The sequence below is a fragment of the Chanos chanos genome, chromosome 4, assembly GCF_902362185.1.
Source record: "Chanos chanos chromosome 4, fChaCha1.1, whole genome shotgun sequence".
Taxonomy (NCBI): Eukaryota; Metazoa; Chordata; class Actinopteri; order Gonorynchiformes; family Chanidae; genus Chanos; species Chanos chanos.
The window spans coordinates 14,983,357-15,009,070 of NC_044498.1; the positions used below are offsets into that span (position 1 = coordinate 14,983,357).

General features: G+C 38.5%; 1 protein-coding gene across 1 annotated transcript in view; it reads left to right on the forward strand.

Moving 5' to 3' along the window:
• Positions 1–4,547: 4,547 nt before the first annotated feature.
• The window catches only part of nhsb (Nance-Horan syndrome b (congenital cataracts and dental anomalies)), a 51,480-nt gene continuing 30,313 nt past the window's right edge, over positions 4,548–25,714 (forward strand). Inside the window, exons 1-2 of the mRNA XM_030772016.1 lie at positions 4,548–4,827; positions 23,960–23,983. Coding sequence (XP_030627876.1) covers positions 4,548–4,827; positions 23,960–23,983 — 304 coding nt within the window. The remainder of the gene's footprint in view (positions 4,828–23,959; positions 23,984–25,714) is intronic.

Consider the following 25,714-nt stretch of genomic DNA (forward strand, 5'->3'; position numbering starts at 1 on the left):
CCTTGTTACTTATCTCCCCTTGTCCACACTGATACAGTTGTTCTTCTGATTCTTAGTTTTATCAATAACCCACCCTTTACCCTTTGAACAGAATCATAATTCAAGAGCACGTTCGTATCATCTAAGATTGCACTGTGAATTTGTGCCCTTTGAACAATGTATTTTCCCCACTCATACACGAAGCTCAAGTTCACAACAGTAACAGACTTCCAAAACAAACAAACAAACAAATTCAGAAAGAAAAAGATCAAAAGATGCTTATCCATCTTTTTTTGGGTTAATGTCAAACATAGCATTCTTCAGTGCAAAACATTCATACCGAATTGAGTAAACTTCAATGTTCAGTACTAATTATGACTTAAAATCATGGATAGGGATGTATGATCGGATTAATTTGGAAAGAAAACAACAATATTTTTAAAATAATTACCTTTCATGCATTGCCTTTTTTCATAATTAAATTAAAACTTGTTTTCTCTTTTTTTTTCTAACAAAGAACCAAGGAGGACTTTACTTTCAAAGAAACAAGGAGGACATCAAGGAAAATGAGTAGATCATATTTAGCCATCCGTACTTAAGTGTTTCTTAGCCTTGAAAATGGCCAGAAATTTCTTTTATCTGTTGAGGAGAGAAAATAGCTTTTATCTGTTGCTCAGAGGTACCATAAAGTAAACATGACTCGTCATAATGCAGATTTATAGTCCACTATTGATGCTGTAAATTGCTAACTTGGGTTTTATCAAAATGAGTCTTGTTCCAGGTTTCGCTTGTCATACTGCAATAAAATTGAACTACCGTAAATATGTAAGGATTTGATAAATGCTACACACAATTTTAGCCTCATAATCATCCATAAATATTGAAGAATAAGAGAAAAATAAACGATCATGAATCACTACACCAATCCCTGTGATAATGGAAGGACACATATGATACATTCAGTAATACATCAGTAATTAAAGGGGTCAAATGTGGTTGACTATATGCTAAGATGACATAGAGAGGGTCTGTACTCCATCATGCAGGCTGCGTACCAGGCCTTTTGTCATTTCCAGTTGGGCCCTAAAATGTAATGTGAATTTTCTCCTAAAAGTAAGTCGTGGACAAATATCTAACACCAAAATGCAATAAGTTATTATACCTAATGTTGCACCTCCACTAATAATGACTCAAGACTCTTATGAATAACTTTTTAGTGCAGAATACAGGGCAACACAGCATATTTTTCCACCGGTCAGTTTTTATATTGTATCTTAGAGGAATTTACAGGGTTTTTTTTTTTTTCTTTTACTGTTGCTTTTATTGTAAGGTTTGTTTATGGCTTTGTGAAAAACCATATAAACTGAAAAGGGAGTAGAGGGGTGGAGATTTAGCCATCTAATCACAGCCATGCAGGCACAGATCACAGGCTACAACTCAGGTATCTTTAGGCAAAACAAGATAAGAATCTGGCGCAGGATGAAGACATTCTGAAACACTAACATAAAATATGACACTTTGGGTAGTCTATGCTGTACTCTTCACAAATAATGTGAGGGATTGTTAATCCCACAAAAATCTCTCTTGATACTGTACATAGAGCAGGTGTTTCAGTCCATTAATAGCTGTCACTGTTACTTCCTGGCAGTTAAACGGTATATGACTACACTGAGACATTTTCTGGTTGTCTCATCTACTACAGACGTTAATGTGTTCTAAATCTTCGCACAGAACTTCTGTTACTATTTTAATATAGGTTTAGGTTTTTGATGTAAAGTCAGAGAAAATTGCCTTTACATGACAGGAGCAAAAAAAACAAAACAAAAAAAAACCCCTAAGCTAGCGCTGCATTCTGGAAGCTTTTGAAGCAGTTTAGTAGCACCACCTAGGGATGTCAGTCTGCCATATCAGGTGAAATTCTGTCTTATCCAGCCAACTGCACAGTCATGAATTCACATACACACAAGAAAGTATTTACTTATTTTTTCATTCTTTTTCAGTCTTACTTTTGTGTCTCAGTTTGTTATGATATCAGCTAATAATAACTGCATTACTTAAAGTGACATTACAAAAAAAAGAAAAAGATTGTGTCTGGAAGACTCTAAGTTTGAAACGTCAAATCTTCTCTGATGGAGGAAACCCTTTACAAAGATAAAGATTTTATTAGACATTTGTTCTCTGTTTATTTTTGTCTTGGAAATGGCATTAAGGCATTTGAGACAGAATCGGAAACATCAGAATGGCTTATGTGAATATGTATCTGACGTTGTCAGCTCTGCGTGCAGCTGATTGTGTATGCGTATGACATCATTCACCCAAGTCTGTGACTGTGCTGAAGCTCAGCTCTACTGTGAGTTCTGTAAATGTCATAACTCTGTATAAAGGCATTCTTTGTCTTGAGGCTGGTATGAGCTATGCAAGCTGTCCCTCCCTGTTCAATAGAGAGTGTGTATGGCTCTGAGATAAAAACAAAAAATGTCACCTCAGTCCTCTCCTTGATGCAGCTGATCCTGAAAATGATTCCTGAGCTCTCTCTTTTCTCTTACATGGCCTACATCCAAGACACAACTGTGCTATGTAACTTGTTTACCTACTGATTGTAAAATGATGTGTAATACTGGTTTTATAACTTGTATGTTTTTTATATGGCAAATGAATCAAAGGATTAGTCAGAACAGATTAGCAGCATGTAGCTAGAATAATCTTATCCTCCCTCTCTCTCTCTCTCTCTCTTTTTCTCTCTCAAATAGTGCTTGCTTCACTTGTGCAGCAGATGGTGCTGCTGTCAGTGTAATAGTGATCAAAAAAGCTCTGTCTATCTTTTATCATACTTAAATTCCAACTATCCTAGTCACACTTGGTCCTCAGTCAGTTCAACTACTTTATGTTGTTGTCAAATGGCTTTCTTGACTGTTCATATCGATAATAATTTTAAAGAGCCACATGCAACAGTTCTCTGTTCACATGGAATTATTCACATATGAATTCATGACAAATCTGTCACACTGTTCAGGAATAAGATTATGAAAATATGGAGCATAAACCATGTGTATTTCAGTATTAATTTGATAAGCCTGGGTAAGCGCTGAAACACCAAACATGGACGACTATATGTATGGATAAATTAATGAAAATCTCAAAGCATACTTTCTGAATACGCTGCTAACACATTGCTACACTAGGATGGTGCACTGGATAGTCAGGCATTTTAGCAATAGTTTATACCACTGGGTTTTGTGTCTTTTAATGACATTCGAACTGGTGTAATCAAAGTACGGCAAGTTTCTTACGTCCAGTCCTGAGGACTCACAAGACAGCAGATTTTTGGTCTGGTTCGGCAAAATCTGACTTTAAAATATATGGTAAAATGATAAAAACGTAGACACAACTGCACAAAAAATAAGATTTTAATTTTTTACTGCTTGAATTTAAGAGATAATCTGCTGACTTAATTTAGCTCTCGTAGTCAACCAGCGTTAAATGAATGTTTAGCGTAATTTATTAATCAGACCACTCAGAGACAAAAAATGTCATGTGTTCGTCTAGTCCAACCATCACATTTAGGACATCACAGTGTGTAAGTGGACACTTTTTACTGACCCGGCCAACGCAATAACATTATTGGGAAAGGGGCCCTTACTTCGTAACTTCAAAACCTTTATTGTCCCACAGTGACCATGAACAAATAAATGCACGGGCAATATTTCAGCGGTCGCCCTTGATGGCTCTTTGGACAAGAGCAAGGATTTACTAAACTACTCATTCAGCGATAGTGAATGTTGTCTGCCGGTGTCTCTTCCAGCCAGTGTGAGTGCAGGACAATGCCTGTCTGGGAACTGAAAAAGCCCTGAGCGAGTAACAGTCGCCTGCAACCGCCCGCACTCCAGGACCGCAACATGACGCGAAAGGCCTACGTCATTTCATTAAACGTTTCTAAACGAATGTATGGACATCAGTGATATTTTTCATTATGTTTAAATATAACCCAAGTTAATAATTACATTACAAAAGCATTATTATGAAAATTTCTTGATATTAAAACAGTTTGGAGAGACATAGCCTACTTTGTAAATGTGTTGACTTCTACGGTAGGCCTAGATCAGTTTTACCGGCCAAGAATCTAAATTTTATGTTGAGTATTTCTACTAGCCTATTGATCTGTTTAACGTTTTTTAAGTGACACTTCTAGGATCAAGTATGATGTCACGGATAGAGTTACTGACTCCACGTGGTGTTTATCCGTGGTAGACTACACTCCAGATCCGATTGTTTGACCATTCCGGATTTTAGCAGTCTCTCTTAAAACCCTCTACTTTTAAGCATTGAAAAAATAGTAGCCTAGCAAGAGGTGTCTATGAACAGCAGAGGAGGCGCTGGGCTGTACTGGAAAGCCGCGCAGCGCACCGAACGTGTGTGATCACCGCCACTAGAAACCATGGATGGTTCTAAGGAGAATTCGGGGATCTGGGTTTGACAGAGACCAGAACCTTAACAACTGTTCAAGAGGATTTGTTTGTGGGGTTTTTGTTATTTGTTTTTTGTCGGGAAAATTTGCTCCTACTTGCAAAATGCCATTTGCCAAACGGATTGTGGAACCTCAGTTACTGTGTAGGCATCCTATACCTAATGATGAGGGTTTGCTTTTCGAGGATTTGTGCTCGATCAACAATGTGGCTCTTTCGCGAATATTACGGCAGCTCTCCGATCTGGCCAAGCATGCCTGCTCCCTATTTCAGGAGCTGGAGAATGAAATCATGTCCACGAACCAGCGGGTTTGGGTTCTACAAAATAAAATAGTCAAGATCCAGCAGACCGCAAGTGCGTTGGATCCCAAACAGGAGGCAGTGCGTAAGTACTGGGGCGATTTCTCTCCTGTTTTCGAATCTGTGCGTTAAGGTGACAGATTTTTTACATCATATGATGAAAAATTAATAGATCTATTGACATTTTCCACCGGTGAGCCGCCTGGAAGCTTCATCAGCCGAATTATAATGTGTCACACGGCATTATGCCAAGCCGACACCTGCACCGCGTCCAGTTGTTTTTAGCTGAAAATAATCTTCCATTTAGAAAACAACCGACCTCTTATTTCGGTCCTCTACCTGTATTGCATTATGCTTCACGGGAACATCTGGTATTAGACATATTGAGCAGTCAGTAGCCCGTAAAAGGGGCGTGTGGGCTGTCAGGGAAGGTGCAATGGCTCCCTGACCGGTATCTACATTTGCATCACTCCGTGCTTATTAATATGGGTACATAGTGAACGCAACAGCTATCACTGCAGCTATGAAAGCCTGCCTGACTGCACATACATAAGAAAAACAAGAACAACAACAACAGCACCAACAATAATGATGATGATGATGATGATAATAGTAATAATAATAACAACAGTAATAATAATAATCACGCCTGTCTCACGTCTTACCTCGACCGCTCCCTTCTGTCGGAGTCGCCTAAGTTGAGGGCATATTATAGCATTAATAATTTATTCGTTTTGCAGAGGAAACTGTAAATGATTAATCGAGCTTTTTTTATCTGTAACATATTAAGGATGTGATTAACATTGTTGTTGGTTTAATGTAGACGCAATGTGAAAAAGTACAATCTACATCTGCGTTTTCACAGGTTACCACATCACAAGGGCGGCTTTGGTAGGCAACATCCACCCAGCTGCTTCATCCCATCTGATTAAATACATGCAGGGTGACACTGTGATGCGCTTGGCAACGTTTTGACTTTAACCTTCCCGTTAATACTGAACTTAAAAAATTCTATTGCCAGAGAAATTGTTGTAACACATTTGGCAGAAGACTGACAGTGGATCGATCATTTTGCAACCGTGTGAGTGCGCTGAAAGACAATAATCTGTCGGATGATGTTAATGGTACGCTGATGGTGCGTTCTGGGTGCAGCACTGCAGGCTGTGGCAAATTGTTACGTTCTTGCATCGAGTGTGCCATGAAACAAGATAAACCCTATCACAAAGGGAAAGAATGAGACAGGCTCCGTCTTAAAATGTCTTTCCCTCAGTGTAGCTTCAATGTAAATTTATGTAATGGAACCTCAGCTTGTAACATAAGGCCATCCCTACTTAAGGCAATGAAACAAAACTCAAGCAGATCACAGACCTAGCACTGCATTGCTCTGGTATTTTACTTAGGTTCTGTAAGAGGAGGTGAGGTTGCCAATGTAGGGCAGATCTGGTAGTTTGATACACAGTACTACAAGAGTGAATTTCAAGGTAGGGATTTTCCCCCTATTTGAGTTAAAATGAGACTGGGCACGAGCATGTAATGAATACACTTATGGCCTTCAGGTTCAAAGCAGTTTATAGGCATATGGCAGGTAATTATGACATTTCATTCTAAGAGTGATGAACCTGTCCACATTCTGCTGGTGATAAAATAAACTGATTTGACCAAAAAGATTAAAGCATGTAGGTCAACCATGAGCTTGGTGGAATAATCTTTTTTTTTTTTTTTTTTGCAGGGTAGTAGTTATTTGTGTGTGATCAAATTTGTTTCTAATAATTGCTTTCATTTGGTTGATTTTTTTCTCTTGTTGTTAATGTGTGAGAATGTTGTCACTGTGTTGAGATGCAGCCATTAATTAATAACTTCCAGTTTACTTGAGGGGCTATGTAGCAGCCTGTGTAATGGAGATCAAACCATTATCCTTTTTTAACTCTGTTATCCCTATCTGGTCCGTTATCCATTTGAAAGTATCTCATAGTGACTGAATGGACAGAGAAATGGCTTGATTGGTCGTTGGGTGTTTTTTTTTTTTGGCTGGATGGGCCATGTCTCCCATCCTCTCAGCAGGAGCAGAGGTTGCATCAGTGGTATTTGCCAGTATGATTATGATTTGAAAAGCAGGTTAGTGGGGTAGTCTCAGTTACATATGATCCTTACCAGCAGATTTAGGCTCCCCTCTGTCCACCCAAAGCTCAAAATATCACCAGAAACACTACAAACCTGATTTTTTTGTTCATTTTCAAGGGCGTTATACAGCAGCTTGAATTTACGATAGTGCAGAATTTTGATTAGTCCATCTATGCAGAAAGAGGAGAACAAATCGACAGTCAGTGAAATACCACATTTTGTTTCAGTTACTGAAATACTCTAGTGTTAAATTGTTAATACATGTGTATTACAGATAGTCATTGAAACCACCTCAGTTACTTTACTGCAATATTATCTATCCTTCAAACACTTAAAAGTTGACTATTAATAAACAGAAACCCTAGTTGGTGACCAGGAATTTTCATTATGTCTGAGCTTGTACTAGCAATTTGTTCTTCCAAGTTTTACTTGTTCTATCATTTCTAATCACAAAGGACATAATACTTTCCTTTAGTTTCTGACACATACCTTTTGGTAAGTTTTCCAAGGGGTGGAGCTAACAAACTGCCAACACAAGCTCCACCCCTCACCTGTTAGACTCCTGGCCATGTTTTCTGAACAGGTCAACCAGGTGTAAACATGCCCTGGAGGGGTGTGTATGTGGCACCAAAAAGACAAGGTAAGAAGTGATTGTTTGAGGTTCTTCTATGGTCTTGGCATGCTGCTTTAGAACAGACCCAACCTTCCTTTGTGAAATAGACCCCATGGATAAGGGGAAGATATGTTCACATGTGGCCAGCTCTGTGACAGATGAGTTACAAAGGATGTTCTGACCATGACATCTAATGATACCTGGTAACAATATTGTTTATATAAGGTAACAACAGTCTGCTATGTCAAATTTAAAAAGCAGAATACAACTCTGCCTCCTTAATGTCTTAAGTAAGTGATTTCACAGTGTCTGGTTTTGTAGTCAAAATAAGAAGGCAAAAAGTATCTAGGCTTTACTTTGGGATTAGGTTGGTGGAAATACATGGTTTAGAAAACATGTAATTTTAAGAGTCTGTGGTACTGACATATCGCTGTCTAACTTAAATGAGGTGAAAGATATAAAACCTCTCCTTATTAAATGTCATTTGAATTCCTATAAAATATGAATATCTTAAAATACCCTAAATGTTTAAATGCAAAGAGGGTCCACAACCACTCACCCCTAATAATTTAAAATACATTAAAGGTGTGGGAAATTTAGGGGAAAAACTCTTTTAGATATGCTCAACCAAAGTTAAACATGAAAAGGGTTTTAATATGGGATTTTGAAATATCAATTAAAATTTTGACCCACAACTTTCAAACATTAAATCCCTAGATGACAGTGTGAGTAAATGATCCTAATCCCCTAATTGCTATTTATTGTCCTTTTATTCTGGCTATAGTGTTGGGTGCTCTGATGTAACACCCACCTAATCTGAATTTGAATGGATAATTGACCTATGGGTATGACCCCCCTGGGTCTTTTACAATGTGTTAGCGGCCTTGCTGGCAGACTTTTTTTCAGCATTTGGTTTTTCAGCATTTGCTTTGCAAATTTCAGTTATTGTCTTTGTTCCAGATTCAGAAGCTTTTATCTAGACTAGTCTAAAGTCTTAATTCAGGTGATTTTGATGAAAGCATCAAAAATCTGTGGAAGGATTTGCTGGAAACTAAAGGTTTCAGATTTTTTTTCTGTCAGCAATTACAGAGACTTGCAATATTCATGGGACCTTATATTGTCTTTGTATTGAGATATATATATATATATATATATATATATATATATATATGTGTGTGTGTGTGTGTGTGTGTGTGTGTGTGTATGTATATGTATATGTATATATATATGTATATCGATACAAAGACGCATAAATATTGCAAGCCTCTGTAACTGTTCACAGAAAAAAATACATACATACATACATACACACACACACACACTGAAGCGTGGGACTCATCCTGTGACCCATAGATGACAGCCTTCACAGTCGAGCTGTTTAAAGGGAGAATAATTATACAGGTGTGTAACATGGTACGTTCTGTTTATCTCAGAACTCGGAGCTGGGAATGACATCATACCCGAGTTGACCATGTTCCAGGACAAGAAGTCGGAAGACTATGTTTTAGCCAGATAACAACGCATTACATGGTATTTTGCATATACAAACACCGCACCAATATGTCCGCAAATAGAAGTTGGACAGTACTGTGTGTGTGACTGATTTAATGAAACACAAATAAGACAGAAGTGCTAATTAACAGTATATTACCACAGCTTTCGCTACTCCACTCCTGGGGGCAGCCATCTTGGATTTTGAAGCCGGGGTTGGTGAGGTTCCTCCGACTTTCCGAGTTGGAAATCCAACTTCAGGGGGTGTTCTCGTTGAGATTTCTGACTGGGATCTCCGATTTCCGAGTTCAAATGGAATCCACCAATAGCTTGAGGTGAGAAGCTTCTTGTTTAGGGAGTCTGGATGGTGGTGAGGAGCTATGTGAAAGGAGAAGGAAGAACAGCACAGCCATTAAATTATCAACAGAAACTAGATGCCCTTCAGTGTGCTACAGTTCTCTTTGTGAGAGAGGAAAATCTTGTCTCGTCCAATCTTGTGTCCAAGGCCACAGGAAAACTTGAAATTGCATCATATTCCAGAGAAGTGAGTTGCCAGGATCTCGTGTCAGATATAAATTGGGCAAGAATATATAAAAGGATTAGATCAATACATGCTCACCTGTTGTGTTTGGCATTGACTAGATGCACTGAGCAACAGACCATGTTGGATGATGAATGAACTTCTTGTCTATCAACAAAACTAAACAATAGTGAAGTAAACAGCATAGAGGAGATATCTGAGTAGGTGTGTATTCAAGCTGATGATAAAAAATGGACTAGCCGTAAAAGAGGCCATATCCAGGTAAGCCAGGTCTTCTTGGACTGGCAGGTGGAAAAGTAGCAACAACCGAGATATTTACAACTCCATCTCTCCCAGGCACTTTGCTTCCACCTGGAATGCATTCCAAGCACTAAGGATATGTTCCCTGCCTTGCACCTGGGGCAAGGAGGCATGTGCTCCTCTCTTCCGACCAAGTATGAGCTGGCATCAGGAAGTGGAGATTGTCTAGCCAGCCTGTGGTCCTCTTTAATTAGTGGCAATCTTTCCCTGAGCATGGCAGGTTTCACAGATTTGAAATGAAGTGAAAGAGTCTACTCACATTGACTGGGGAGACACCTCTGATTTATTACCCTTATCACTCGTGCCCTGTAATTTCTGATGGGAATAGTCACACTTTTTTGCTATTAACACTGCATATGAGATTGAAACAAAACTGGAGCTTTGGATGAAGATGTGCAATGGTTTAATGCAATTTTGAATCTGAGCATAAAGCGTAATGTGGTTTTGGACATTTTCAATGAGTCCATGTGAATAAATTACTGACATTTGTCAGAAAGTGCTCTAATCCAGTCAGGACCATCATTTGTCCTGTATTATCGGTTGCTTTAAACATACCGAGGTATGTTCTACTTTATTCTTAATATCATTAAGTAAGAAGCGCCATAGTATCTTTCATATTTTCCACACTGTGTTTTCACAGTAAGTAAATGAAACCAAAATGGTACTTGTACATTACATACCTAGGTTAGCTTGAAAAACTGCATGGATTTCCTTCACTTGTCTGCTCTGAGTTGTTGTGAATAATACTTCTACAATGAAATGCCTTTCCAGGCTAATCTGTTATTTAGGCATTGCATTTCTCTCTCATGTATTTGTCATTCAACAGTGAGGAAAGGCTGAAGCAGGAGGCAGACATGCCCTCACAAAGTCTGCATAGTAACAGCAGCCTGGGGGAACATGGGCTAACCTTTTAATGGCCCTCAATGCTGCATTTACTCTCCCAGCTGAAATAGCCCCTGGAGTGGTATTCATTGTCCTATACATTTAAGAGCCTGCACATACATAGAAACACAAACATACACACATGTGTCAGCACATAAACATACACATGCACATACATTCGCACACTTCCCTGTGTACACTCATACAGATACACATATAAAAATGGACATGTATGCACAGATGGACATATGAGCATGTACAAACCACAGACACACACAGACACACATACATTCAGTGTTCCTGTAACGGGTTAGTAGGGAAAGCTCTGTTAACCATTCCATCGCAATGATTATCATACATACATGAATCCCAGTGGCCTGGAAGTAAAGTTGCTATGGACAGCACATCTTCTTGCTCGCTGCTGGCAGAACACAGGCCGCATCACAGTGGCCTCTTCTCTGATTGGTCAGCCTCTGGGCTCACTGCAGCCAGCCCTGTGCAAAATTGCTTTAAGAGATTCACCCTGCATTTGCACAGAACCTCAGAGATTTGTGTGTCAGTGTTATAGAGTAATGGATCAATTAGTGTTCAGAACTACCTGATATTTGACTGTTTTTGCTTCATGTCTAATTTTTGTTGAATTTAGTTTTTATTTTTTTATACACTACACTGACCTATAATACTTACATCTTTACTTTCTTCCAGACTCTAACCACATGTCTGTTTTTTATTAATCTAAATTGTGCTGATTTGTCATTTTATAATCAAGTTTTCTATCACTGGCTTCAAAAAAATATTAAGTCTTTAAGTCTTGCCTATTTAGAGTGAATTTTTTACAATTTTGAACAGAGGTTTTCTGTGAGCTGCGAGGTGACAAGGCCATGAAAACACCACTATATTTGTACCATTTAAAACCACATACTCAAGAAATTGAGCACTTAGGGGTCTAAACTTGGTTTGAAACCATTGTTTGTTTACAGCAGGGAGGCTTTGAATGGAAATAAGAGTTTATGGTGTTTTAATTGTCTGTGGTTAAGCTAGAAAACATGTGCTATCCATTTGTCTAACAGTAGAAGCTCTCACCTTCAATAATACGTGTTCCACAAGAATTTTAACCTTTGTGCCAATTAAAACCCCAGAAGCTGTGCTTAAGCAGGAAGGTACCGTGTGTTTTTAGATTTTAAACATATTTGCTGTCACAATTGCTCGTCCATCTAATTATCTACATTTTACCTGAAATGTTACAGTATTTTAGGTCACAAATTTTACAGAACTGCTGGAATGTTTACATCATTTTATTCCAGCGACATTAATTCATACTAAATCTTAGATATTATGTCACTATAGTAGATTCATTGGAATATATAGAATATTTTATTACTCTATTGATTGTTAACATCTTGTTCAGTAGCAGTTAGCCAGGTTCTGTGGTTGTCTCTAGACCAGCTAAATGAAAATGGTGTCTCTCTCACTAAAATGAGATGTGGAGTTCAAACAAGGGGTTAGCACAAAGTCATGGTAAGATATGTCAAACAGCTGCTGTGCCAGCCATTTATCCTGCATCTCCACTTCCACCTTTGGTCTCACTTTAATCTGGTGTGTTTTCATTTGGCCTTTGTAGTTAATCACCCAAATACATTTACACTTAAATAGCCCAGCCCTGTGCTGTCATTCAGAATCCGCACCCATCAAGAGTTTGGCTAATGGGGAGGGATCCTATGCTTGATCCTATAAATTTTTCTTTTTTTTTTTAATCAAAGTTTTTCTTTAATTTTTCCTTGTGAAAACACAACAATTCACACATCACATATTATCTAACCTGCATCACTATACACATAATACACTACAAAAGACAAATTCTGGGCAAAGAAAACAAATTATTATCATCATTTGTAAGAACAAAAAAAGAAAAGGGGGGGGGGGGGGCTGGATCCATACTTGGTAATACTTAACTATGGGACACGAGGCAGATTAATTTGTATAAAATGCAAGAAATGGGACCAGACCTGGTAAAATTTCCCCTTGCCATCATTAGATCTTGCAATAAGAACTTCAAAGGAGGCTGTGTCTGTCATCAACTTTAACCAGTCTGTAAAGCTAGGCTTTATCTGACTTTTCCAGTGTCTGAGGATAATTCTTATTGTGGTAATAAACCCAGCTATTGCCAGGGTGGACTCTGCTTTAGACACCCCTAGTAGTAGAAGGGACCTGTCTCCTAATAGACGGAGTTGGGGGGATTCTGGTAATGGTGTGGCCAACCATTTCCAATAGTCTTAATAATTTGTATCCAAAAAGGGGAAACAAGTGGGCAATCGGACATAAGATAGAGGTAGGAGCCCATGGCATTCTTACATTTCCAACACTGATTGTCATTCACTAGTCCCATTTTATGAAGCTTAATTGGTGTGTAATAATATCTGTGAATGACCTTATAATGCGTAAATTTGCTGAATGCATCCCTCACTGGCCATCCAGCATTGAACATCACCTTTTTCCACGTGTCCTCCCCATTACATGAATTCAGGTCCCTTTCCCAAATCTGTCTTAAATGATCACAATGACCATACAGGCTATTTGCCATAATTTTGTAAAAGGCAGAGGCTTTACGTGCAAGCTCAGGCATCTTAAAATAGCAAAGTAGTTTATTTGCATCTTCATCAGGTGTAATCTTCAAACTTGTTACACAGCTCCTCACCTGCAGATACTTCCATAAATCTGCTTTATCTGCCAGGTTAAATCTTTGCTTTAGTTCTTGAAATGGTTGAAATATGCTGTCACTGTACAAATCACTAATCTTATTGATGGCCTCTCTCAACCCATGGTAACATTTTCAACCCATCCATACCTCCTGAAAAGCAATCGTTTATTTTAACATTTCATAGACACAATTTTGGTGTTGTGGCACAGGGGGTAGCACTGTAGCCTCACAGCAAGAAGGTCCCAGGTTCAATTTCCAGCTGGGCGGCCAGGTTCCTTTCTGTGTGGAGTTTGCATGTTCTCCCCTTGTCTGCATGGGTTTCCTCCGGGAGCTCCAGTTTCTTCCCACAGTCCAAAGACATGCAGATCAGGCCAAATGGAGATACGAAATTGCCCCTGGTGTGTGTGAATGTGTTTGCCTGTCCTGCGATGGACTGGCAACTTGTCCAGGGTGCTTCCCCACCTTTTGCCCAATGAATGCTGGGTTAGGCTCCAGCAAGCCCGGCGACCCTACTTAGGATAAGCTGCTTAGATAGTGAGTGAGTCAGAATCTTGGTGTTGCAGTCCTTAGTGTGGTCTTTGACATCACACTGGAAATATGAAAATATATCTCAAAAAAAACTTTTGAAAGATTAGCGTATTTTTAGTATGTTGTTGTTTAGCCAGTGTCAACTTTACATCTTTACATTTAGAGTTAACACAATAAAATAAAGGAGATTAATCAGACGGATGAGGAAAGCTGTATTTTGCTTCAGTAATGCTGATGAACATACTGAACACAGCCAGACCAAAATATTCTGTCATACTTAACAATGTTAAATGCCTGTTCTGGCCCAAATAGGGGGCTTATCTAACCCATAACCAATAGGTAGGTTAATTGTTGATGAAGAGGTTGAAATAAGCTGCCGGTATGAAGTAAGAAAAGTGGATGGGTCTGGGTGCCTGATTTTGCATTTATTTCTTCTTCTTTTTTTTCTTTCTTTTTTTAATGTCCATCATGGGTCAAGACTTTCTGGATCATCTTAGCGACAAAGCCTTTAAAATTACATTGTTCTCATCAGTAGTTGAGGACCCTCACAAACTGCAGGGTTTGCTGGGTTGTTCTTGCTGTTCAGTACCCCTTCTATAGGCAACTTGATTTTTTACCCAAAAGCTTGTCCTTGATTTGGTTTCTGCCTTCATGCTGTATGATGGGGGCAGCAGGACAGAATGTCTGTTTAAGTATATTGGCCTCACCTTCTTACTTTGAGTGAGAGATGCTTTGCTCACAAACAGGACTGAAATATCTCCTTTAAAAATCCTTTCCTATAGATATCAGTGTAGCTTTTGCCTAAATAATGTTTTCATTGCTAATTAAAGAAAAGTAAATATAAAGATCTTAGATATTTAGATAGACATCTTAAATAATAGATCTTAAAGAATTTTAGTCAGTTTTTAAATAGAATGATCCAGTAATTGGGGGTTTCAGGAGAGGGTTTCAGAAGAAAGAGGTAATCCTGCAATTTAAAGACAAAACAGAGTGAATAATAAGGATTGATTCAAGAATAAATAGGTACAGATCACTGTCTGTGTTTTCAGTGGACAAGGCAAAGGACAAACAGATATCACAAAGTTAATTAACAAACAGAAATTAAATGATACTCTGGTTTATTCAGGTAAAACCATCTTTGACAACCTTCTCTGCTGCTCTTCATAAATCTCGGTCTGTGCGTGACTCCTATAACACAGGGGCTTCCACAGTCCCCCTTTTAAAAGCACTTCCATAAACCAGCATAGAGACAACTAACACTTTAAACATTAAGCACCCGTGCATGCTAGCTGTTGGCAGATACTGTCCAGTTACCAGATTCTGTGGTTGACTGGGGTAGTTTGGTTTATCTTATCTCTTGCAATAAACCTTCGCCATCTTTTTATGCAAGTAATGTATAGAGTTATGACAGCAGTGACAAAAAGCAGAATAATATAATACTATATTGGTCTGGCATCAGGAATCTGAGGTATATCTTAAAATCAGAAGTGGTATTAAAGATGTGTCTATCTTATGCCCTATATATGTTAAAAATCCCATGTATGCCTTCTATAAAAAAAAAAGCATAATAAGCCTTCTAAATTCGATAGTTTTCTGCCTCTTAGTGCTCTCTGTGCCCTACTTTTGCCTCTGAGTTGATCTACTTCTGGGTTTGACAGTACTTTTAATGTTTAATGCACTTTGATTTTCATTGGAGACACATCAAGGCTTTCTATGAGGCCTGTCTGAGAAATGTTCAGCGTGCCGGAAGGGAAAACTGCATCCTCCTTACTGATGCTGTTAAAAAAGAAGAAGAAGAAGAAGGTTAAGGGGAGAAAAAATCTCACTGTTGATCTGAAGAAACCGCAGTCTCCTCCATATTGATAAAATGTGGTCACCATTTTAAATAGCCAACTCTAAACAGAGAACTTGAACTCTTTATGACAGCCTGTCTGTTGGAAAGTTTTTAAATTCATAAATACAGAATATGACAGCTGAAACATTCTTATGGTACTCTAACTTTAATGAGTTTACCTTTTTCAAATATAGAGATGAGATTAAATATTCTAGTCATAGGAATATCATTATCTGTTGAGAGTGAAGAAATTATGTATGTGAAGATGTATACAAATACACATTATATATACATTTTACTTTGTGCCACATAGTTTTTGCAGCTTCTCCTTGTTCACCAAAGTTGTTGTAATATAATCCTCCATAATCCCCATAAAACATTAGACTATGTAATTCTTTTTGTGAAATCCTAACATCTTCATTAACATAAGGTCCTCCTCTGTATCTGAAATGTACTGCGTAACTCTTTTGCTAGCCATTGGATGCATCACATCTGCTAGGTGCCACATATCTTCCGTAGAACTTTGTTGATGTTTGTAGAATGGCATAATGTGCATATCTAATGTATTTATCTCCACGAGAAGCAAGAGTTCATTCAAATGACTTCTCAACATCGTCAAAACACACAGTTAATCTCACAGGTCAACTTAGGTTTCTCAGGAAACTTCAGAGACTAAGAATACCACCATTCAGATCACAGCTGTGTGTTATCTCTGAAAAGACCTTGATTCTAGCAAAGATTTGAAAATGTAACAGTTGTCCAATTACCAGTTTTATCCACAAAGGTCAGTGTATTATGCTTTTGTTGGAGTTCCTTTTAAAAGTAGATCTTCAGACATTCACACTAAAAAACATACACACACAAAAAAGAACTAAATCCAATCATCTAATTTACTTTCATATGACGTCATAAGTGAAGAATCAAGTATGCAGCTTGGATATGTGACGAAGACTAGGCACGCTGTCATCTCTTATGCAGTTGATATGGGACTCCCCCATTTGGGCAGGCTGATTCCTGCCCAAACATTCTGTGCGGTCTGAGGCTCACAGTGTTTGGGAAACGACAGATGTGGGAATTGCTGGTGGTCTGGATGTGCTGTCATATCATGTAAAGAAAGGAGTAGTAACTGGTCATTTGTGCTCCTTACACTGGAATATATTTACTCTGGAAACACATAAAAGATAGAATTGGTACTGGATTTCCATAGGCAATGGAATAATTAGATACAACATAACTTCACTAATGTGTCATTTCAATACAGAAAAAGCAAGAGACACCTACATTACCCTTTTAGTATCCAAGTCACTTCAGATGGAGAAGCCAAGGTCAGTGTGCAGGCAGTACACCCCAATTTTGCCAACATCTCATTATATATTCTGCTTTAAGTACTTTTAGTCTTAGTGTGATGATAGAAACATGGCGTATGATGAAATATGGATGAGCTGAGCCAGTTCTCTGTTGTACATCGTCACTGTTGCTCTTTGCTGTGTTAGTGTCTGTTGAAAAATCATGCTTTGTAGTAATTACTATAAAAGTTACACAAATTTTCTGTTTAAAACTGTTTATTGTGAGCGTGTGTTTATATATATGTCCTTAACTCTTTTCATATATATATATATATATACACACACACACACACACACACACACATATATATATATATATATATATATATATATACATACACACACACATGCACACACACACACACACACACATACACACACACACACATATATATATATATATATGTATATATATATGTTTGTGTGTATGTGTCGCATCTTGTGGTGTTGTACCCCATTACCTCTGGAAAGGAGTTAAGTATTTCTTTTTTGCATTAAAAATAAATGAGATGGTTTCTTTCGGCCACTGCAGCAAAGGTATTTTAAGTGACATTGAATCAAAGAAACACAAGTTTGAAGCCTCATAAGAGAGTGCTGAGTCCTCGATTTACAAATTATTCTGTCCTCAGACTCCTGCCACAGGTTTTGGGCACAGCTCATGATGTTACTCATAGCTGTAGATAAAAGCAGCTTCATTGGGTTCACAGTGAGGAAACCACTAGGTAATTTGCTATCCATAATGTCTGTTTGAATATGTATTCCTTCCATTTTGCAGTGTGTCTCTTTTTATATTCCTTAGACTTTATCACTATTGTCGAAGGTAGTATAAAATCATTTTTTGGATCAATATATATCACAGTTCTAAAAATCCTAGATCTGTTGCGTTCCTTTGGAGTTAACCATGCAGTGCTACTACTACTACTTGCATTTAAAATGCAGTTTCCATAGATTTGCAACTTGTTAAGATATGTTGATTGTCATGGTCCTGGCACCATCTGTGTTGCAAAGAAAACTCCAGAATGTCAATATTACCTTCTTCACATGCATTTGATGTTTAGGAGGACCGTAACTAATGGCCAAAACCACAGGATAAAGAAAAGGAACACAGTTGTTGCTGATTAGTTATGGTCATGAATCAGTTAGCTCTCACTCAGAAGTTGCATCCAAGAAAGTAAAATCATTTTCACATTAGTCCTTTAAAGGGACAAATAAAGGAAGCTAAATGATTAAGCACCTTCAGATGAGTGTGGGTGTTCCATAGTTAAGCTTAGAAAACTTGATGTATTTACTGATTTGATGCTATCCATGAAATACTTAGCAATGTCAAACTCAGATTCACGTGTGACCTTAAATCTCTCTCTCCCTCTCTGTCCCTGTCTCAGTAAACTTGGATACTGCTACAGCTTTCCGCCACATATTACCAGATATATCTATGTCTGATTACTGGTGACTTACGAAACAGTATTACTCTGACCTGATCTGAAATACAGCGTGTGACTTACTTCATTATTTGTGACTCCTAATTGTTTGGAACTTAAATTAATGTTCATTTTAGACTTACATTCATTTTTTTTCCTAGTGCCATAATCTCTATCACTTGATCAGCGAAATAACAAATCGTAAAGGAAACTGCCATGCTAGCAGACTGATCATCTGGACTGATCATCTTCTCTCACCTCACTCCTGTTAGTACCCAGAAAACCAAATGAATCAAACAAACCATATTCAGAACTGTGGAAGAGCACGACAGCAGAGCTGGTTTTGTTCAGGGTGATGGTGGAAGCTTTTGTCTTAAGCTTTTTTTTTTTTTCCCATTCATTGGTCAATCTGCATGCGATGATTTGGAAGTGATACTCTGACAGCATACATATCTATATAAATAGATGTGATGACCATGGAACACAAATTTCTCTGTTATATTAAATTGCATTAAAATGCAATTATTTTTAACATCTAAAATCACATAAAATTATGCTTGGTGAATTATAGGCTTTATATAGCAGTCTTTCGTTTTGAGCTAGCATGTTGACCAAAACATTTAGCACACAGAAATCTTGTGTCTGGGGGAGGGGGAAAAATTAGTTATACACTTCACCTTGACTCCAATTTTAGCATACAAGATCCATCAGAGCATTCGTGAGCGAACAAGTGACATGGAACTGACAGCGGGGTTTTTTTTTTCAGTGGGCGTCCGCTCTCACTGAATCAGGGGGAAAGCCCTTGGTGTCAGGATAACAGACGGAGCTGTTTGCATTTGGCCGCAAAGCTGTTGTGCTACAAGTGGTCCATCGGAAAGAGAGCAAACGAAAACAGTGAAGGGAAACTTGGCTGATTGAATCACAACAGAGAGGAGGGCCATAATTAAGTGAGAGTTGGCTGGGATGATGTCTGAGCAAGTGTGAGAACTGTGAAAATAAGAACTTGTCTGTGCTTTTTGGTGATGGACAAAAAGTTCTTTGGTGTGTCTGATAGGAACTGCTTTTATGTGTCAGCCACAGCTCGACCATCAACCTTTTTAAAAATACATTCAGTTCTTTTTTTGCAGTATATGTGTAGAACAAAGAAAGTTGTTTTGTCATTGTTTTTGTCTCTCAAGTTATACTTTTCCTGGAACGAATGTTGGCTGGGCAAGTTTCCTTCTGTGTCTAAGCTGTGCCTTTAACAACAAACACATGCTGGTTAAGTTGGATACTTGGAGAACAGAAGTGTGGCAGAAAAAACATGTTTCTCTTATGTAACACTGTTCCACTGAGAATTTGTTTTCCTGTTGTTTAAGCAGGCACCCTTTTGGGAAAAACTCGCATCATCTTTAGGGCCTGGCCATATTGTACAAGGTTGCCTGATTTTCTTGGGCCCATGAAGAGCAAGTGAAAAGCAGTTGTTGTTTGTTTTTTTTTATGTTGAATAAATGGCAGTCAAAATGCACAAAGCTGGTTCCTCCATGAACGTCAGTCCTATGTCATAAGGACCTGTCTCCATGTTTCACAAATCGTACGGCAGTCCTCTATTCTTCTCCAAATGTGCAAATAATTGTGTGTTTTGTCTTACCAGGTCTTGTGTCAGATGTTTAGATGAGTAATAGCTTAACTCAGCATACTTGTCAAATATACTTTGTACTTCTGTGTGGGTACCGTCAAAGTTTTTTTTTCTGCAGATTTTTTTTTTTTTTTGATAAGTAGCACAAATCAAGGTATCCTTGTAACTGAAAGTGTAAAAGAGTATCACAGCTATGGGACCACATCACTGAATACCATCTGTGACTCTACAGATGGTTATGTTGGCTAAGCTGTGTTAGCTAGGAGGGCAACAGTACAAAAATATTATTAGTTTTACGCTTTCCAATAGATGTTAGCCATAACAATGGCATGAGCATGAGAAGAAATGACTTTTTAAAGTACTCATTTTTACAATACTAATCACATAGTTTATCCGTAATATTTGAAACATTTTACGTAAACCTCTAATACCTTTAAAGAATCATAGATAAAGGATCATTGATGTCATGGACAAAGGATACTGGTTTATATGTTCTGTCTTTGCCATTTTTATTTTTTAAAAAACGACATAATTAGCTGTCTCTCTTGGAATTCTATTATCATGTGCAACAGAAACTAGAGTAAAAACTCTGAAACAGATGGGTTCAGGAGAAGCTTTTGTCTGCTGTGCATATGCATGGATTGAGAATACTTAACAAACACCCCTGTTGAGACGCATTGCCTGTCTAAGCACCTTACAGTAAAGCAGAGACATTCAACCTATAAAATACATTATCTTAAAACTCTTGAATGGACTAACTGTCTTGTCACGTACTGGGTATGCTGAAAAAAAAAAGTTGTTGGCACAACAGAAAGGTATGAAGTTGACCTTCTCTTTCTGACCTCAACTAACACACACAGAATACCAGCAATGAGATTAAGCAGTAGCACATATAGTAGCAGAGAGCCATGCTCATTAGTGTTGGCATTAACTGTTATTACTCCATCACAGAAATGCAAAGGCAATGCAAATTAAAGCAATTTCTGGTCTGGACTGTGAGGAGTGTAGCAAGGCCTGTGATACTCCCTAATTAGCCCACCCCTGTCAGTATTGATCCTCTCACTTCGTGTGTTTCCCCTGCCCCTGCTCGTCCTCTCTCTCTCTCAGGACGCTAAATGAAGAGAGTGCTGATCTTGTCAGGTCTGGGACAGGCGCTGCGTGTGTGTTTTCCTTGGCTTGATGAGTGCGCTGACGTGCCGCGTGCTGACAGCTCGGCCATGCGCTGCCGGGCTCCAGACGAGTGCAGCTGCTCCACTGGACATCACAACACAGCATGCAGGAAATGCGCTGTGACTGCACAGGACTCTGGTGATGCTGCTAAGAGAGGTCAGCGCCAGCTAACCTGACTCCCCCTTTGTGCCTGAGAGAGAGACAGGGACAGAGGTAGAATAAGCAGGAAAAATCTGGACTAAATTGATTTAGTCTACCTGGGTTCTACTGAACTTTTCATTTTATCTTCTTTATTTACACAATCCTCTGGAGACTTAAGTGAATACATTAGCAAAGCTTCTTCAGCTTGTTATAGACAGAGTTACATCTGCTCTGTGATCAAATAATTGAAGGCAACTATTTTTACCCAGTTGAATAATTACAGCTACACCAAACTGCAATTAACTTGCCCTGTAGTTTCCACCAGGCTCCCACTGGCTGGGGTCTGATTCTCAGCAGAGTGCTGTATTTGGGACATGTCCCTCAACATGACGAGAGATGCTAAATGACTCTCTCTCTTTCTCTCTCTCTCTCTCTCTCTCTCTCTTTCTCTCTTCGTGAGCTTCAGATCAGCCATATGGTTTTAATAGATCCGAGGGAGTGATCCTGAAACTAAGGTCATTATATTTATCTATCTTTCGCACCATCTGCTGCTTTCTTTGCCCATCAGAATTGACCGCATTTGGTTTGTCTAAAGCTCAGTGTGATTGAAAGCAAAGCTGCGCTAATAAAGGACTGGGACTGAAGCTACGGTTAGTCCAGTGCCTGTGTTCATCCCATAATACACTCTCCAAGATGTCCTGTAGTTCAGCAGGACAAATCTCTCCTCTTGGAAGATTGATAAGTGGCTTCTTCTCTCCAAATACACTGTAGTAAGACCTGACCAGCAGTTGAAGGTCCTGATGAAACTTCATTACTTCAGGAATGAGAGGATAGTATTAATTTTCTTCTTTCCTCTGTAGCTAATTCTTTCACTGTCACTGCGAAAACCTAAAAAGGGACGAGTTGGAATGATTATGTACAACAGAAGAACCCTTGACATTTTTCTCTGTATTAATTGTATTTTTTTTTTTTTTTTTAGTTTTTTTTTTTTTTTAAAAATGAATTTAATTAAATTTTAACTAGTGTGTTATGACCTAGTAACAAGGATACCGTTTCAAACTTGATTTGACTGTCACAATGAAGCACAAGCTAGACTTAAGAAACGGGATTAATTCTATCATTATGCATAATTCTTAATCACATATATGACATTTCTTTTTGGTGCATGTCTCTTTGATCCCAGTTGCCTAGATTAAGGCTATGCATTAATGCCATGCAATCAAGACACAATTCCTGGATTTCTCTTGACATGATGAAAATAAATGCAAATTGTATGTATAATTGAAAGACAGTATCATCAGACCCTGTGGTCTGTAGGTTATACTGCAACATGAATAGGGTCCATATGCCATCTCAGGTTTGGGAGTGATCTAAGACGGGGCTCTCTGCCCCTATTAGGTCGTTCACAAAGGATGGTGTATGATGATACTAAGCCAGTTAGAAACCCTACATCGCCTGGACCTAGCATAGTAAATCACCAGATTAGAAGGACGTTATTGAGTGTTCCGACCAGATTATGTCTTTACTGCATAAGGCATAGGATTGGTCCATGTCACAAGCTAATTATCTCTGGCTCATTTTAGCAGGGTTTGCATCCACGTTATCCGCTGCACTTTGTCTTCTGTCCAGATTTATTGGCGTTTTAAAGCCGAGTAATATCCCTGCTTAGAGGATAGTAAAGACTTGGTAACTTACTTAATTGTTTGTTTTGTTTTCATTCAGGAGAAAAAAAGTGAAGAAAATTGTCTCCTACATTAAAAAAAACCAACTTAATTTGAACTTAATTTGTGTGATAATGGAGCATAAGGATTTACCAGTATAAAAATTACTAAATATATTGTAGAAAAACTTGAAAAAATGGTCTTTCACGTGTGTGCTAAATGCGTAAATGAATTCAACTTTTTGGTTTTTTTTTTGTTTTGTTTTTGTTTTTTTTTTTACTTGTGATAAATGGATCTCACAATTAACATTATCTAGATCTTCTCAGCTCCTCTGAAATACCTAAATACTATTGTGGAAAATTCTTTATTCCTCATCCAAAAATTTACCTCCTCTCTCCACATCTCCTCAATCAGTGTTGCTGACAATGAGCAGCTTACAGCATGTTGTTCTGGAGGTTTGTTTTCGTTTGTGGGTGAGGCTGTGTTTTGTCTATCCATCCAACACATGGCTTGTGTATTTCATGGGTGTCACAGTGATTTCAGGGGGCAGCAGTGGGAGGGAAAGGTCCTGGGATCTCAAGGGGTCTTGTCAGACAGTTTGAGTGATGAGAAAAGGGTTTTGGGAAAGGCGGGGAACAGCGGAGACAAGCCAAAATTCGTTTTGCTGTTTTGAGAAGAACCAGGCCCCCACACCTCTCTTCTCTGAGTGAACAGAGTCACTCAGCCAGCATCTGTGCTCTCGCTTTCCACAGGGTCACTGCAATAACAAGCATGACTAATTAGCACGGCAGTAGCAATCAAAGAACTGTGTCCTCAGGATCGTCCATCAGGTTCACTCCTTTTTTCTTTTCAAAGGTTTTAAGAGCCAGAGCATAGCATGTTCATCATCTCACTGAAGGCTTCTCAAAATCCTAATTCCTGTGGATTAACCTCCTTTTGAAAGCAATACACAACAGACTTGTAAGTCTGCTTTGGGTCATAGCCACAAATAACCAGGCACAAGCCACTCTCACCACTTGGCCTGCGCTCTCTGACAAGAAAATTAAAAGGATGTTCACTGTCTATAACAATGCAACTAGAATAAAGTCTTTTAGAGTAAATATGCCATCCTTGTGAAGAATGACTAGATTCTTTTTTAATATCTGTTCTCCGGTCTGTTCTCAAAACAATGTGTTTTGCAGAGGAAAGATATTTAGCAATCATATGGCCACGACTGACTGAAAATCATCAGAGATCCTGCAGACATGGTCGAGGCTTCATCTAGCAGCTCAGAGGAGCAACATGGTTTGAATCTAAGCTGTGCCACATTTGTAGACTGTTGCCAGGAATCTACAGTAACATTACTGTGGGATAGTTGAGTCACATGGGGGGCCCTCCTCTGCTCTTGCTTAGTGGGGTTCATTGACAGTCAGTCGTCCAGTAGCTGCAGACAGGGTTAAGCAAATAGTTCTCTCCTTCAAGTTATGTCGCTTGACAACGTGTGGAAGAATGAGCGATTGCGCCCATACATGACAGAGGGAAAATGTACCAACCTGCTTTTCCTCTACTGAGATGACCTCCGCAAGGAGGAGACTTACTAAACCATTGGTAACAAAACAGTCCAGACTAGGAAAAAAAGAAACTTTGAAAAAAAGAAAGAAAAGAAAAGAAAATTGTCCATCATGTTGAGGAGTTTATTTGTAACAACAACAACAAAACCCCCCCTAAAAAACTCATTCATGAGAAGGTAGAAGGTTTGGCTTCTTCTTATTACTTAATATTTAAATTGTCATCATTTCATAATTATTATGTTCATTTTGAATCCAATTCTACTAACTTGACACTAATTTGCTGTCATTTAAAAAAAAAAATTTAAAACCCGATCAAAGCACATGGTATACAGCGCTCAGAGCTTAGTTTTTTCATTGTTGTTTGTTTAGAAATAAACAAATGTTTCCAGTGGGACAGAGAAACCTCAGAGAAACAGTTCTCCTGTCTGCCAGGGCTCTGTCTGCCCTCCATAACCCCCTAATGACCTTCAGTGACCCCTCCTTTGCTCTCTCTCTCTCTCTCTCTCTCTCTCTCTCTCTCTCTCTCTCTCTCTCTCTGTCTTCAGCCTTAATTTTACGTCTGTCTTTTAGCTATTTTAACTCTTGCTTGAGCTGTTTTATCTGAGTAAATACTGTTCTCATGGTAATCTGTGAAATGATTTTCAGAAGTATACATTTTTGTTGGAACCCTCTGAACGATCTGAGATAAACAAATGAACAAAAATAAGGAATTCCCATAATCTAGCATAGTCCCAGTTCCCCCTTAAATCTGCTCTATCTGAAGGGATTACATTTAACATGCAATCCCTCTTGGGTTTTTAATCTGTGTTTATATCTAGAACCCTTTCAAACATTTCCAGTCAGTCAGAGGAATCCACGGGAGATTATCTTTGCACCTTCCCTCAGCCAACTTTTAATGCAAAAACACTCCTTGGCCTTTCAACTTACATTTGTATTCTTAATTATGTGATGGTTACGAAATCTGACATAAAGAATTGTGGTTGTTATTTTATGTACTTTTACAAGTCCTATGATGGCGTAACATGTATGCAACAGCCCCACTTTTGTTCTGCTTTGCCAT